Source organism: Carassius gibelio, chromosome B18 (assembly GCF_023724105.1).
Source record: "Carassius gibelio isolate Cgi1373 ecotype wild population from Czech Republic chromosome B18, carGib1.2-hapl.c, whole genome shotgun sequence".
NCBI lineage: Eukaryota > Metazoa > Chordata > Actinopteri > Cypriniformes > Cyprinidae > Carassius > Carassius gibelio.
Genome location: NC_068413.1, coordinates 10,558,192 through 10,574,397, shown reverse-complemented (window position 1 = coordinate 10,574,397; position 16,206 = coordinate 10,558,192). Strand labels below are relative to the sequence as shown.

General features: G+C 34.3%; 1 protein-coding gene across 4 annotated transcripts in view; it reads right to left on the bottom strand.

Annotated features, from left to right (window-relative positions):
* Nucleotides 1-16,206, bottom strand: part of LOC127977035 (capping protein, Arp2/3 and myosin-I linker protein 3) — a 47,089-nt gene that overhangs the window by 29,738 nt on the left and 1,145 nt on the right. For all 4 annotated transcript variants that reach the window (XM_052581684.1, XM_052581681.1, XM_052581682.1 and 1 more), the window contains exons 3-21: nt 15,852-15,902; nt 13,863-13,922; nt 12,508-12,629; nt 11,156-11,253; nt 10,955-11,025; nt 10,794-10,867; nt 10,022-10,097; nt 9,464-9,552; nt 9,274-9,368; nt 9,102-9,188; nt 8,841-8,950; nt 7,799-7,876; nt 7,550-7,626; nt 7,361-7,465; nt 7,115-7,184; nt 6,945-7,026; nt 5,082-5,178; nt 1,691-1,745; nt 748-920 (exon numbers count right to left, since the gene is read on the bottom strand). In XM_052581684.1, coding sequence (XP_052437644.1) covers nt 748-920; nt 1,691-1,745; nt 5,082-5,178; nt 6,945-7,026; nt 7,115-7,184; nt 7,361-7,465; nt 7,550-7,626; nt 7,799-7,876; nt 8,841-8,950; nt 9,102-9,188; nt 9,274-9,368; nt 9,464-9,552; nt 10,022-10,097; nt 10,794-10,867; nt 10,955-11,025; nt 11,156-11,253; nt 12,508-12,629; nt 13,863-13,922; nt 15,852-15,902 — 1,670 coding nt within the window. The remainder of the gene's footprint in view (nt 1-747; nt 921-1,690; nt 1,746-5,081; nt 5,179-6,944; nt 7,027-7,114; nt 7,185-7,360; nt 7,466-7,549; nt 7,627-7,798; nt 7,877-8,840; nt 8,951-9,101; nt 9,189-9,273; nt 9,369-9,463; nt 9,553-10,021; nt 10,098-10,793; nt 10,868-10,954; nt 11,026-11,155; nt 11,254-12,507; nt 12,630-13,862; nt 13,923-15,851; nt 15,903-16,206) is intronic.

Below are 16,206 nucleotides of genomic sequence, written 5' to 3'. Positions count from 1 at the left end.
GCAGAATTTTCAGCATCATTACTCCAGCCTTCAGTGTCACATTTAACATCCAGTCTATCACATGATCATTTAGAAATCATTTTAATATTCTGATTATTATGAGTGTTGGAAACAGTTCTGTTGTCTAATATATTTGATGAATAAAAGGTTAAAAAGAACTTAATTTATTCAAAATAAACAAAAAAATCTAATATATAATAATATATATTCTAATAATATATTTTCTTTACTATCACTTTTTATCAATTTAACACATCCTTGCTAAATAAAAGTATTGATTTTATAAAAAATTTGTTAAAAAATTTGTTAAAAAGTATTGTTATTACAATATATATATATATATATATATATATATATATATATATATATATATATATATTTTTTTTTTTTTTTTTTTTTTATTCATCAAAGTATCCTAAAAAAGTATCACATGTTCTGAAAAAATATTAAACAGCAGAACTGTTTCCAACTTTGATAATGAATCATCATATTAGAATGATTTCTAAAGGATCATGTGATAATGATCCTAAAAATTCAGCTTTGCATCACAGACATAAATGATAATTTAAAGTATAATAAATTTAAAAACAATTATTTTAAATTGTAATAATATGTCACAATATTACATTTATTTTCTGTATTTTTGATCAAATAAATGCAGGCTTTATGAGCAGAAGAAACTTCTTTCAAAAACATAAAAAATAGTAATGTAATGTAACATAAAAGTCACCACGTGGGGAAAATTACTTTAGCTTGGTGTTGATCATGAGGGCCTTTGCCAGCATCTTTGCTCCAGTGTCACCTATACAGTTTCCACTGATATCAATCTTGGACAGGCTGGCGTTGCTGCCCAGGCTGTTGATGAGGATGGTGGTGCCCGTTTTCAACTTTGAATCACATACAGAGAGAGACTCCAGTGGCTAAAAAGTGTACAAAAAGAGAGTAAAGACATCAAGGAGGTCACTTGCAATTATGAGACAATGCACGTTATATAGAAAGGCTATATTTGCTTCATCAAGTTACATTGATCTTACATTTCGAGTCCTTTTCATGGAGTCATTAACCTTAAATCTCATTAAGATTTCTATCAAGGTCTGAGTCTCATTAGCTTTAGAAACAGCATCTACTGAGATGTTTGGGTCATGAAAGGCCAACACTGATCCTTTGGAGGCCATAAATGCTCCTATTAATGTTGATAAAGTTACATAAAGTTGAGAGTCTGTTTTAATGAGTCCTATATGTGAGTCAGAGCTGCTTGTGTAATTACTGAGCCTGGGCGTGCCTTGATAAAGAGGGATTCTGGGTAATTAAAACTCAAAGCTTGCTGGAGAAATGAAGGGGTGGGGGGAGGCGCGTCTCTGTGGATCTTCTCTCTTTATTGGTTCTGGTATAATAGACACGAACACACACAGAGGCACACACACTGATCTCTAATGTTAACTGAGCCAAAGACAGCAGCTCTTCCTACTCTCAACGTTACATGAGCGCTGTGGTCCGTAGGTGGACTTTCTTGTGTGTATCTGTGGTGGATGGGGGAAGTGATCCTATTTTGCAGCAATTCTCATATCACTTGAGAGTGGTTACGAATATAACTAAAGTATGATTCTAATGAAGTGTGTGTGTGTGTGTGTGTGTGTGTGTGTGTGTGTGTTTGTGTGGTGTTTTTGATTATTACAAATGATGTACTTACACACTCCTCCTCTTGAATTAGCTGTACAAGGCGGTGTAAAACATCTGTAAGAGCTCTGCGAGAAAGAGGTGGCATTTAAAACATGCATCATATGAAAGAAAAAGGGGGAACAGGGTAGATATGACGTAGAGAGAGAGAGAGAGAGGATGCGCTGGGTAGACTGAAAGGTGGATCAAAAATGTCTTTTAGTGATTTAAGCGTAATTTGAGTGCCTCTAAAATGATAAATGCTTTCAAACAGGTTTCCTGAACACTAGGGTGTGACGAGATCTTGTGGTTGTGATTTCAGCGTCTGTCGTCTCACTGAAGATGGAAACATATGAACAACATCTCCAGAACTGCTCTTTGAGTCACTTCATGAGCATCTGACCGTTTGATTAGAGTAAAACTAGCATCATATCACATACACAGAACTGTAAAGGTATTAGCGTCAAAATAAAAGTCTGGTAATCTTTTTCAGTAGAATGTAACTTACTATTACTATTACTATTACTAAAATTAAAAAACATTAAGGATTAAATCACAAAACTTTTCTTCCATGTATTAATTTGAATAGTAAATCCTCTTTGTTTGCCAAAAAATATTGTTCATTTAATTTTCAATAGTTAAAAGATAAATGAAATGAATGTCTTATGCCTTCATTTGACAACCAGAAGGATGTACAGTATTGTTCAAAATAATAGCAGTACAATGTGACTAACCAGAATAATCAAGGTTTTTAGTATATTTTTTATTGCTACGTGGCAAACAAGTTACCAGTAGGTTCAGTAGATTGTCAGAAAACAAACAAGACCCAGCATTCATGATATGCATGCTCTTAAGGCTGTGCAATTGGGCAATTAGTTGAAAGGGGTGTGTTCAAAAAAATAGCAGTGTCTACCTTTGACTGTACAAACTCAAAACTATTTTGTACAAACATTTTTTTTTTCTGGGATTTAGCAATCCTGTGAATCACTAAACTAATATTTAGTTGTATGACCACAGTTTTTTAAAACTGCTTGACATCTGTGTGGCATGGAGTCAACCAACTTGTGGCACCTCTCAGCTGTTATTCCACTCCATGATTCTTTAACAACATTCCACAATTCATTCACATTTCTTGGTTTTGCTTCAGAAACAGCATTTTTGATATCACCCCACAAGTTCTCAATTGGATTAAGGTCTGGAGATTGGGCTGGTCACTCCATAACATTAATTTTGTTGGTTTGGAACCAAGACTTTGCCCGTTTACTAGTGTGTTTTGGGTCATTGTCTTGTTGAAACAACCATTTCAAGGGCATGTCCTCTTCAGCATAGGGCAACATGACCTCTTCAAGTATTTTAACATATGCAAACTGATCCATGATCCCTGGTATGCGATAAATAGGCCCAACACCATAGTAGGAGAAACATGCCCATATCATGATGCTTGCACCTCCATGCTTCACTGTCTTCACTGTGTACTGTGGCTTGAATTCAGAGTTTGGGGGTCGTCTCGCAAACTGCCTGTGGCCCTTGGACCCAAAAAGAACAATTTTACTCTCATCAGTCCACAAAATGTTCCTCCATTTCTCTTTAGGCCAGTTGATGTGTTCTTTGGCAAATTGTAACCTCTTCTGCACATGCCTTTTTTTTAACAGAGGGACTTTGCGGGGGATTCTTGAAAATAGATTAGCTTCACACAGACGTCTTCTAACTGTCACAGTACTTACAGGTAACTCCAGACTGTCTTTGATCATCCTGGAGGTGATCATTGGCTGAGCCTTTGCCATTCTGGTTATTCTTCTATCCATTTTGATGGTTGTCTTCCGTTTTCTTCCACGTCTCTCTGGTTTTGCTCTCCATTTTAAGGCATTGGAGATCATTTTAGCTGAACAGCCTATCATTTTTTGCACCTCTTTATAGGTTTTCCCCTCTCTAATCAACTTTTTAATCAAAGTACGCTGTTCTTCTGAACAATGTCTTGAACGACCCATTTTCCTCAGCTTTCAAATGCATGTTCAACAAGTGTTGGCTTCATCCTTAAATAGGGGCCACCTGATTCACACCTGTTTCTTCACAAAATTGATGACCTCAGTGATTGAATGCCACACTGCTATTTTTTTGAACACACCCCTTTCAACTAATTCAACTAATTGCCCAATTGCACAGCCTTAAGAGCGTGCATATCATGAATGCTGGGTCTCATTTGTTTTCTGAGAATCTACTGAACCTACTGGTAACTTGTTTGCCACGTAGCAATAAAAAAATATACGAAAAACCTTGATTATTCTGGTTAGTCACATTGTACTGCTATTATTTTGAACAATACTGTAAATACACAACACAGAATTTCTAAGGGAAAAAAATTCATAAGGCTACTTTAAGAAAAAATTCTATTAATCAATTAAGTTGTTTATGCATTTAAATAATTAGACATGCAAAAACAGAATTTAAATATAAATAATATAGCGATAAAAAAATAAAACATTTCATAGGGCCCTAAACATGTCATTTTTGTTAAACTTTTATAAATTGATGTGAAAATTTAAATGTTTCATGCTTTTAATTAATTAGACATGATTTTTTATTAATACAATTTAATTTAACTATTAAAAAGGAGTTGAGAAAAATTATAACTGAAAAAAAAATGCAATACAGAACAATTAAAATTGAAAAAATAAATAATTTTGAAAGAATAAATAAATTGAAATTTAGAAAGTGAAAGTGACGTGACATATAGCCAAGTATGGTGACCCATACTCAGAATTTGTGCTCTGCTTTTAACCCATCCGAAGTGCACACACACAGAGCAGTGAACACACACACACACTGTGAACACACACCCGGAGCAGTGGGCAGCCATTTATGCTGCGGTGCCTGGGGAGCAGTTGGGTGTTCGGTGTCTTGCTCAAGGGCACCTACAGTAAGTCGTGGTATTGAAGGTGGAGAGAGCACTGTACATGCACTCCCCCCACCTACAATTCCTGCCGGCCCTTCGATTGAGAGTCCGACTCTCTAACCATTAGGCCAGGACTTCCAGAAACTTAGGAAAAAATCAAATAGATTTCATTGGGCCCTATATCCCTCAGCCTTGCTGTGGCCCCCAGTTTGGGAACTATTGCTTTATTATTTTAAATTTATACATTAATCGTGTTTATTATATATATATATATATATATATATATATATATATATATATATATATATATATATATATATATATATATATATATATATATATATAACAATAAATTTTACTTCCCCTTTAAAAGGATTTGTGTTGTTTATTATTTATTATCATTGAGGATTCATATCATAAGGGATAAGTGTCTTGTCACACCTACTGAACACTCATACATCTAACCTTCAAATAAGCACAAATATGATTTAAAAAATATGAGTAATTCACAACTTGACCTCTTGACACTTACCTAGACTTCATGGCAAAATTGCGTCCAATAGAAAGGTGTCGAATTGAATGACTGCGACCAATGGAGAGAATTAAAGTAACCATATTGCTTTCAAAACCTGTCAGAAAGAAATCACAAATTACTCATTTGGATTTGTCTATATATATATATATATATATGTATACAATTTATTTTCACAGTTAGCGAGCCAAACAACGTCAATCACACACAGCCATCATATTAGACAAGCCTCATCTTTCTAAATGCCAAGCAGAGGCAAAGCAAGCTCATTTTGGTAAGTGTTAACTGTTGAGAAATCCCAAACAACCTGCAAAGGATCGACACAGAATGCATTCTAGGCACTAGTTCCTAGTGAATAAGTAATTGTATCTAATAAGTACTACTTTCAGGTGTCTATTCATTACTTAGCGTCTAATGAATATGCACTAGTATGTAATAAATAAGAACTAGTCTCTAATGAATAAGTACGAGTACCTTTAAAAAAGATACCAGTACCTAGAGAATAAGTATTATTACCTAATGAATAACTTAAGTGCTAGTACCTAATGGAATAGACACTAGAAGCTAAAAAGTAAGTACTTGTAGAATGAAAATAGATACTTGTACCACTTGCTGGGGAGACACATGCAGCAGAATGGCAAATGGAACTGAAACATGTTTTAAATAGTTGAACATCTTTAAACATGACATGGCGGCCATTCCATTAAAAAAAATCCATAAATCTGTTACATTTGACAGGTGTCAAATGATTTGGGGGATATTGTACCTGTCCAGTCATGTATGTTTTCATCTTTTAAAATATTTCTCTCATTTATTTCACACTGACACTGGTCTCAGTGTTTGTATATGTGTTCAGACAGGCGTGATAGCCCTGAGCAGCACAGTGTGGGTCCAGAGGGTCATGTGTTATTCTGACTGATGTGTTGAGTCTTTTCTCCACACGTAACAGAAACAACAATGCCTATATTTGCTCTGATTCCTGGGTTATAAAAATAGCATGGCCTGATTCCATCTTCTCCCAGGGTTTGACATATTCACAAACACTTCCTCTATCTTAAAAAGCAACACTAGTTGCTTCAGGAACCATTCAAATGGTTTCATTTTCAATTAAGCAGATATCTGGTTCAGGTTAAATCACATAAATAAAAACGGTTGATTACCACAGAGAATGGAATTCACTTGTGTCCCAGTTTGAAAAAGAAAAAAAAAGTTCCAGAGGGTTTAAAAGCGGAAATGTAAAGCAAATTTGCATGAACTCTTAATTACAATGCATAATATTTGAGCGGTTAGGAATTTTCTGGGGGCGGGGTGGGGGGAGGCATATTTGATAGTGTATATCTGATATTTATTGTAGTAGGAAGAGTGGGATTTTGGACCAATGAGATTTTAGAGTGGCCACGGCTATCCAGCAACACAAACAAAAACCAAAAGATTACTGTTTGTCCTGATTTGGACAAAACTCTGATTCTATTTTCTGATTTTATGCTTTTATTCTTTAGCGTTTTATCGCATTTATAATGCCTGGTTACTTAGAAAATGATTTTTGGCAAAGATTTTTCCATAAAAATCTATGCCAAAAATGTGGTACATATCACTTATGAAAAGAGGTTTTCCAAGCAGCAGGATGACAAACGCACACACACAGCGAGTCAGATTAATTTATGCCTCCATCTCTCCGTGTATCAGTCAGATATGATTTATGAGCTGATGTGAGGAGAGACCCTGTAACCCCTCTAGTGCTGTTGTGAAAGAGATAGTCATTGAGAGCAATATAATAAATCTGACACAAATAAAGAGGAAGGCATGAAGGGAGGTTAATAAAGTCCCGGCCGCATGGAAGAAAGAATAAAATAAGAGACATACTGTTGTCAGACAGGTCCAGACTGCAGATGGCCTTGGCCTCAAAGATGTGTTCCTGAATCACCTGAGCTCCAGCCGACCTCAGCTACAGTGACACAAAAATCAAACGCAATTTTGAGAAAAGATTTCTAGCATTGGGGTGGATGTGTAAATGTGGGTGTGTGAGTCTGTACCTCGCAGCAGCTGATGTCAAGCTCCAGCTCAGATAGATGAGTGTTGGTGGCCAAGCCCTGTAGTAACAATCTAAACACCATTTACACTGTGCATTAATGATGACATAATCGTCTACTTATAATATCTATTTTTTTTAAATATTACTGACCCCAAAGTTTTGAATTTTATAACATATATATAACAGGAGAGATATTCAAGCTTGTAACCCACACAAATGTACGCTAAAATTGGCACAAACCCCATACCTGAGAGCTTCTGGAGGTAGTTTAGTTCCAGACAAGCCCACGTATTTTAACACAGTGCTCTTGCTGAAGAAATCCCTCACACTGCGTGTGACCTCTCGTGCTTTCCTATTACAGCCACACAGATCAGTATGTGCACGCAAGCCTGTGTAGAGATGCTTTTAATCCATAATGTCACTTTTGATGGCTCACCTATGAGAAAAAGTGTTCCTGGAGAGGTCGAGGTAGCTCAGAGTAGTGCAGCAGCCCACAGACAGAGACACAAACAACTAGAGAGAAACAGAAGAAGAAGAGAAAAGGTCAGAGGTTCCTCAAGATATGGTTAATGAAAAAAAAAAACCATCGAGCTGGATTACGACTAGCTTTGACATTGGATAAATCATTTATATTTGACAAAATAAGCAAACAGACAAGATGCAGAATATAAGTGATGTGACTCACTGTGTCTAGAGGGCAATCGGTGTAGCTGAGGTCCAGGTGAGAAACTGCATTCGGAACAGACAGGAACTTAAAGAGGCTCTAAAAAAAAAAGACAGACAAGCATGTTATTTCAAAGCTGCCCTAAGTGTTCAAGTCTATTCATTCTTTTTTGCTAGATTTTGCAATGCCGGGGATGAATAAACCTATCAGACAGAAAGGCAGACATATGCAGCCATGCAAGTTTTAATGACGTTTTTTTTTACAAAAATATTTGATTTAATAAACGTAAATTAAATGGATCAAAAGTGAGAGTAAATGCATTTATAATGTTAAAAAAAATCTATATCAAATAAATACTGTTCTTCGTATTAATCAGGAAACACTGAAAAAAAAAATGTAGCATTGTTTCCACAAAAATATTAAACAGCACAACATTGATAATAATATAAAACGCACCAAATCAGTATATTAGACTTATTTCTAAAGGATCATAGGACAATGAAGACTGGAGTAATGACAGCTGAAAAATCAGCATTGACATCACATAAATAAATTACATTTTAAAATATATTAAAACAGAAAACATTTCATCCCCTTGGAATTATAAGGTTCTATCTGAATTCCGAGTAGTTTTAAGATATTGAGTTTCAAAGTTTGTGTGTTCCATTCGACTGTGTAGATAGAACCTTATTGCTTTTTAAATAAAAAGTCTCATAATGTACACAACATTAAAAAATCTATCACATCATGTTAATGATAAGAATATATGAATAACTCAATTATGACAAAAATGTCAGACAGAACCTTATAATTCCAAGGGGTCGATTTGTAAATGGTCACAATACTTCTGTTTTTACTGTTTTAGCCTTTAATCAAATAAATGTAGCCTTGGTGAGCATTAAAGACTTCTTTCAATGATGTTCTAAATGTATTATTTTGAATGGAAGTATATCCATTATATTTAATATATATAATAGAAATAGTTATTTTGTTGGTGGGCCAATGAAAATATTGGCAGGACAAACACAAGGGCCTTTTATCATCACAGTTCTTTCAAACTCACCACAGCATCTTCTGTCGCCAGGCAGCCCATGTTTCCGCTCAGGTCTAGGTGGGTCAGAGTGTTGCAGAGAGACGTACTTTGATGAAGAACTTGAACCAGACAGCCCAGGCCTAGGGCAACAGGAGAGCGAGAAAAAGTTGAAGACGCCAACAGCATGGCAACTAAAGCGACACTGTCCTCAGAAAATGTGTCTAGTTACGTTTGCAGACATGAAACAGCGTCTTGAAATGTGTAAAAGGGAGTAAAAGATAAACGCAGCACCTTTCGGGGACATAGAGACTTTGGAGAGGTTCAGCTGACTGAGGCCACGATGCAATTTGCCCAAACTCTGACTGAGAGCAATCACTCCTAAAGTTCAAGAAAACAGAGCATGTATACACAGAGAAAAACAATTCATCTGATCTCAGACCAGAGAGAATATCTGCATCAGTACCTTTATCTTCAATAGCATTGACAGAGAGGTTGATGATATGAACAGCAGAGGCAGAATTGTCCCGAAAAGCGCTGGCCATCTTCACAGCAAAATCCCTGCATCCAGGATGCAAAGAGAATCAACTTAGCTCACAGACATTGGGTAAATATGTTAAGCTTTTCACAAGCACAAAAGCATTGATGAAACTCACATTTTGAGTCCGCTGGCCTCCAGACTGACCTCCTCCAGAGCACAGGACCGGGCGATCATATAGAGCACCTGCTCCTGCACATCAGGGGTCTGGAAACAAAGACCAGAGGCTGATAAATGACAAACAATTCTCGTTTTTGGAGGCAAATGGACAACACATTAATAATGACATGAATTATGACAAAACTACTATGATAAAAAAAAGAGCTGTGCAGCCTCTAAGTATCAAAGTTTGAATAACAGAGGCTTGTTCGGTTGATTCAAGTTGTGCTTGTTCTACCCATCCTTCAAACCTTTCTCTTCATTTTAAATGAGTATATTGCTTCAGGCTATGAACAAAGTCGCCCTTGAGCTCGTCTTGTCGTGTTGTCATGGTCAGAACAACAATTTATTGTTTGGCAAGTGGCCTATACCTGACCTTTCCACAGCCAGGAGCGAGAGGAGATGGAGGTCTGACATTAGTGGATAAGCCAAGTCTAAACACAACCATTCATCTCAAAGTTTCCGGCTTTATTCACCAGTATTCGTGATTATTTGGCCCAGTAGTATCTATACATACCAGTTTGAAGTCCTTGCTGCATATCTTGGTGAACCATTGGTTGAAGGACAAGGCACCCACTGCTAAAGCCAAGTCTCTGTTAACATTTTATTAACAGATTATTAAGAAGAAATAGCACAACACCAAAAGACATATTAACAGTGGCATTGATTTATATATTAAAGATACTTCCATTTAGAAGTTTTGGGTCGGTAAGATTTTTTTTTTAGAGATTAATACTTTTTATAAGCAAGGAAACATTAAATTGATCAAAAGTGACAGTGAAGACTTTTAAATGCATTTCAAATAAATGCTGTCCTTTTGAACTTTCTATTCAAAGAATTTAAGCATCACAGCTTTCATAAAAATCCTAAGCAGCTGTTGCCTACATAATAAATGATAACAATAGGAAATGTTTCTTAAGCACCAAATCAGCATTTTAAAATGATTTCTGACAGATCATGTGACAGGAAACTGTATTATTTCATAATATTACTGTTTCTTACTGTATTTTTTGTTTATTTTAAAAATACAACTTTGGTGAGAATAAAGGTTTTTTGTTGTTGTTGTTTTAATCTTACAGACCCTAAACTTTTGAATAGAAGTGTATTAATGTTATATATATATATATATATATATATATATATATATATATATATATATATATATATATATATATATATATATATACACATTTATATATTAAATATTAAATAAATGTTTATATATATAATGTCATTTTACTTATTTAAAAATGTATTTCTTATTTAGAGGGAAAAGTCATTGTATCTACCTGCTGTCTAAATGACTGAAGTCAATGAGGTTGAAAACCCGACAGTTCTGAACATGATAAATGTTATCGACGTCCTAGAAACCACAGGAGCAACAGTTCTTAAAACCCCCATCGCTTATCCTTTCACAATTTGACTCTTATTAGTAATGATTACTACAGACCCACTGAACTTCCATACAGCAAGGGAACTCATTAAAGTCACACAAAGCTGCATAAGTGTCCGAAAAGCCTCCTGTGAAGGACCAAAGAGAATGTGGAAATCAAATGAAAGTAATCAGATGTCTAAATAACATCTAAATGTGACTGTTCCCTACAGCTGATCACACAAAAGTGATTTGTGAGTGACAACATTATCATCTGACCACATGGTCCAACTGCTCCGTTCACATGTTCTTCAACTCTAGAGGCAAGACTGGACAGCCGCTCTTGGAGGTCAGGGGGAACTTTCTTCAGCAACTTCCTGCAAGGGAGAAAGAGATGGAGGGTGATAAAGGAAGTGTGGGATCAGTAAGACACATCAGTCAACACAAATTTTTCTTTCATTTTCCAGTCAGTGGTAAAATAGCTTTATACACACAATGAACATGCTGGCACTTTATGGCATTTGATAATGGGTTTTTCCCATATGTGGGCAGATAAATCTGTTAAGACATTTGAGAGGAAGTGAGTCAAATTAGTGAAGACCTTTTGGTTTAAGTCATTAGACTTTATCACAAGGAATAATATGGAAAAGAGAAACTATCAAGATCATCCACTTTTCTACAATGATTGATAAAAGCAGTGGTTTTTAAGTTGTTTTGCTCCAGGACGAAGATTTTACAGTAGAGACATTTAATAAATAAAACAGGCCTACATTACGGTCAGCACAGTATATCTTTGTTGTAAGGGAACACGTATTTAATTTAGTCTGGTTCATATTTTTTTTTATAGGACAAAGGAGTTAAAAAATCACCTCAACTGCCCTTTGTTTTTAATTACATGTTTACATTAATGTGTGGTCAAATATTGTAACGTGAAACTACACTGTGAAATTCTCAATATGAATCCATGTGTTTGGGTGTTTTAAGGGTGAAGAAGTTCCTCACAGAGATTTCACTCATCGTGCCGACCAACAGAAAGCTGTCATACATCTCTACACTATTAAAAAAACTTTATATTTTTCCTGTTAATTTTCGCCAACATTTTGCTAATGTGTCCATACATTTAATAGAAATATATAAGCAATTTAAAAAGAAAACTTTACAGAGGAACATATTATATTTAACAGCCATATAAATAAATATATTTATAGGAAAAAAATATATTTTTTAAGCGCAAATTATAATTTTTTTTTTATGTATTGTTATTAAATTATTATAAATATATTAAAAATATTAATTCAATTTAAGTTAAGAATCAATTGCAGTTTTTATGTTTAAAACCTTGTACAGTTTTGCTAACAGTCCTTGAGGATGTCTGCAAATGTTTGCATTTGTGCCAAAGTACTGTAGAGCTGATTTGGACACAATGCTTTTGATGTCAATAACAAAATTTGGATAAGAATATTTGTTTTGCAGTCCTAACTATACCTGATTATTTAGTCAATGCATTTTAAAACGACAAAGCAAAACTGGATCCGACTATATGTATTTCCTTAAAAGCACTGAAATGCATGAAAAGTATTTGAAGTAATGAACAATGTTAGATCAGATGTGATTATTAACAGGTCACTCACCCGGGCGATGAATCTGGAAAAATCTTCTTGAGTGAGGCGGTGACGTGGGTGACCACAGCTTCCAGATCTCGCACTGACATCAGGCTAAGAGAGTAGATCTGCCGGTCCGTCTCAATAACCACCTCACAAACACACAAGTACAAAGAATGATGAGCGACTGCAAGTATCCATAAAAGAACCAACCGGTTGGCTGATTTGAAGAGGAACTTTCATTTCCAAAACACTTCTGAATCCCCATTACATGCCTCCAACAGCTAGAGATGTAAACCAGTTAGAAACCTCATGCTTTAAGCATGGTAAAAAGGTCAGGGTTAAAAAAATGCATTGCTAACTATATGTTCACATTACACTATAAATATAGAAAAGTCATCTAAAACTTCTGCAGTAAAAATATTAACAGGTTAAATGTAGAGGTCTCATTGCTGACAGGCAAATGTATTATAGTTTTCCAAAAGTTTTTATCTCATAATTTACAGAGAAACGTTATATTTAACAATATTACCCTATAATATTACCCTTTTAAATACTTTTATTCAGCAGAGTGACCATAATGACTTTTACACTGTTTCACAAAATAATTGTAAATTTATATTCGTCATAAAATCATGAAAAATCAAGAAGCACAATTTTTTTTTAACACTGATAATATTATGAAATGTTTGTGTTGCCATCGCATTAATACAATATATTTTTAAATATATTAAAACTGTTTAAAATTGCAACACTAGTTTACAATATTACTGTTTTTTACCGTATTTTTTTATTTTTTTATCAAGGTGATACACAAAACCAGCCTTAGGTCGCTGGGGTATATTTGTAGCAATGGCTAAAATATATTGTATTGGTCAAAGTTAAAAAAACATTATTTTAATGCCAAAAATCATTAGGATATTAAGTAATATTTTGTACATTTCCTTCTGTAAAAACGTAATTTTGATTAGTAATATGCATTGAAAAGAATTCATTTGGACAACATTAAAGGCGATTTTCTCAGTATTTAGATTTTTTTGCATTCCTCAGATTCCAGATTTTCAAATAGTAGTCTCTCGACTAAATACTGTCCTATCCTAAAAAACCATACATCAGAGGAAAGCTTATTATTCAGGTTTCAGATGAAGTATAAATCTTAAAAAAAATGAGTTTTGTGGTCCAGGGTCACATATTTCTATTACAGCTGCTCATTATTTACATTTTGCAGTCACATTTACATGTTCTCATTCAAGAGATGTTTTCATTCAAAGCAACACATAAAACAAAACAAAATGTTACGGTGTAGATTAACAAGCAACATTAAATGTCCAATGCTCTTAACAGTCTATCATCATCGTAGCATGTTATAGCAGTAGATCTCTTACCTGCTCAATGCTGTCGATAGTGATGGCATAGATCTCTAGATAACTGAAGGAACTCTCCACCTGCAGCGAGAGACAGGACCGCTGTAAACAGCACCCTTACTCTGACATGTATATACAGCAAATAACACTGGAAATAAAGTGACTCAGAGTTAACACAGAAGATAAGGGGTGGGGGTGGTGGGGGGAGTTCTGGGAGGCCGGGTCTTTCACTGAAACTCAAACACAGAAGTTGAGCTTTGGAACACACAATTTTTTTCCACAGGAACTAGTACTGAGTCATACACTTTCAATCTCTAACTGCATATCATTACACGGTGTGGTACAGTCCATTAGCACTTAGCCCTTATTTCACAAATCAAGAAATATATGCATCTTTTAAAAAGAACATTGCCATTCAAATTTGTATAAACCATCAGTTGTGAAATCACATTAAGCAGTTTGTACTAATAGCAGCACTCATTAGCATGTTTTTTGAAACACATATTGCTAAGATGACATATAAATTGTAATAGAGCTCTGCTAAGAAATATTCCCTCCTACAGCACTTTGAGTTAATAGTGGACCTGACCCACTGACCCTCGGGTTTCTAACCTACTGCTTGTTTTATCAGCTGCATATTTTCATGACAGAGTCGATTCACTGTTCAAGGTTACTTGCTGGTTTTTGGCTCCGTGACAATATCCTTATTTTAGCAGAATAATTGAAGCATGTATTTCACATACATGTTATTCCGAATGTCACCTTTAACATTATGATTTCTGAATATTGCATGGTATGTTGGTATCAAAACAAGTGCAATATGATCATGTAACATTACTTTGAATTTTAAGTATTTAATTAGCTCTCAAATCGAGTAATCACCATTAACTCGCATCCAAAATAAAAGTTGTATTTACACATGTTTATATATGTGTGTCTACAGTGTATATTTACTGTTTGTATAAATAAACACACATGCATGTATATTTAAGAAAAATATGTTACGTTTCTATATTAAATACATTTATATATAATATAATTTATATAAATATAAATACATAAATGTAAATATTTTCAAAATATATGCTATGTGTGTGTGTCTTTATATACATATAATAAATATATACAATACACACATATATTATGTAAACAAAAACGTTTATTTTGGGTGCGACTAATCATTTGACAGCACTAATATAAGCACTAATAACATTTTATATATATATAATATATATATAAAATGTTATATATATATATATATATATATATATAATGTTATATATATATATATATATATATATACATATATATATATATATATATATATATATATATATATATATAAAGTTTTATATATATATATTTTTTTTTTTTTGGATGCGATTAATCCCAATTAATCGATTTGACAGCCCTAATTTAATTTTGAAATACTCCATAAAATCACGTTCTAATGCACAATGGACTTTATTTATTATAACTTTAATAAAGTAATTATTATTAATTGAATTATTATTAAAATAATCCTTTATTTGCTCCTTTATTTTGTTTATATACTATATTCAATAAGCGTTACCCTACAGTATTTAAGCTACATTTTGTCATCATTTAGAACAATGAACCCACTGTATATTGACACATCTTTTTTCAAATTGTTTTCCTTGAAAGAAGATGTGCTTGTGATATTTTTCTTTCTTTTCTTTTAATGTTTATATGTGACTCGAGTGTCCAGCTGCTTTTGGGGGTCACTGCAATCCAAAACTATGCATCAGTTTAAGATTATAATAAAGATAAAGAAGTGTAAGATAGTGGTGTAGAAATCATTTGGCAAGTGTGTATGTGTGCCCCATTAAAGTAGTGGTCTTTGATAACCAAGTTTCCACTCACAATGTAGACCAATCGACATATACATTTTTTTTTTAAAACCCTGTAAAAGTATGCCACATATTGCTCTGGCCCTGGTGTGAGATCTATGTGATCTCATGCAGAACTGATTTATATAGTGTTTCCCACCTTCACTGGTTGCTTGCTGTGGAACACATGAGCTCTCCATTGAGACATCACCTGTCAAAGAACCAAAAACGCAAGAGCGCAGAAAGGAGTAAATGAGTCTAGTGCCATCTGCTGGTCAACACAAAGTGCTTTTAACAAAAGGCAAGCTACTTCCTTGAGTTATATACCCTCAAATCTGTTTTCTTTTCTTTTTTTTCTTTTTTTTTTTTTTGTGGCTTTCAGTATCATAGCTCAGCAACCTGCCTGAAAATGTTGTTTTTGGTCTGAATTTTATAGCAATATATTTTGGCAAAACCACAAACAACAATTTTCTGAGCTTTTCAGTGCTTTCTCTTTCACATCACATAGAAAAGCA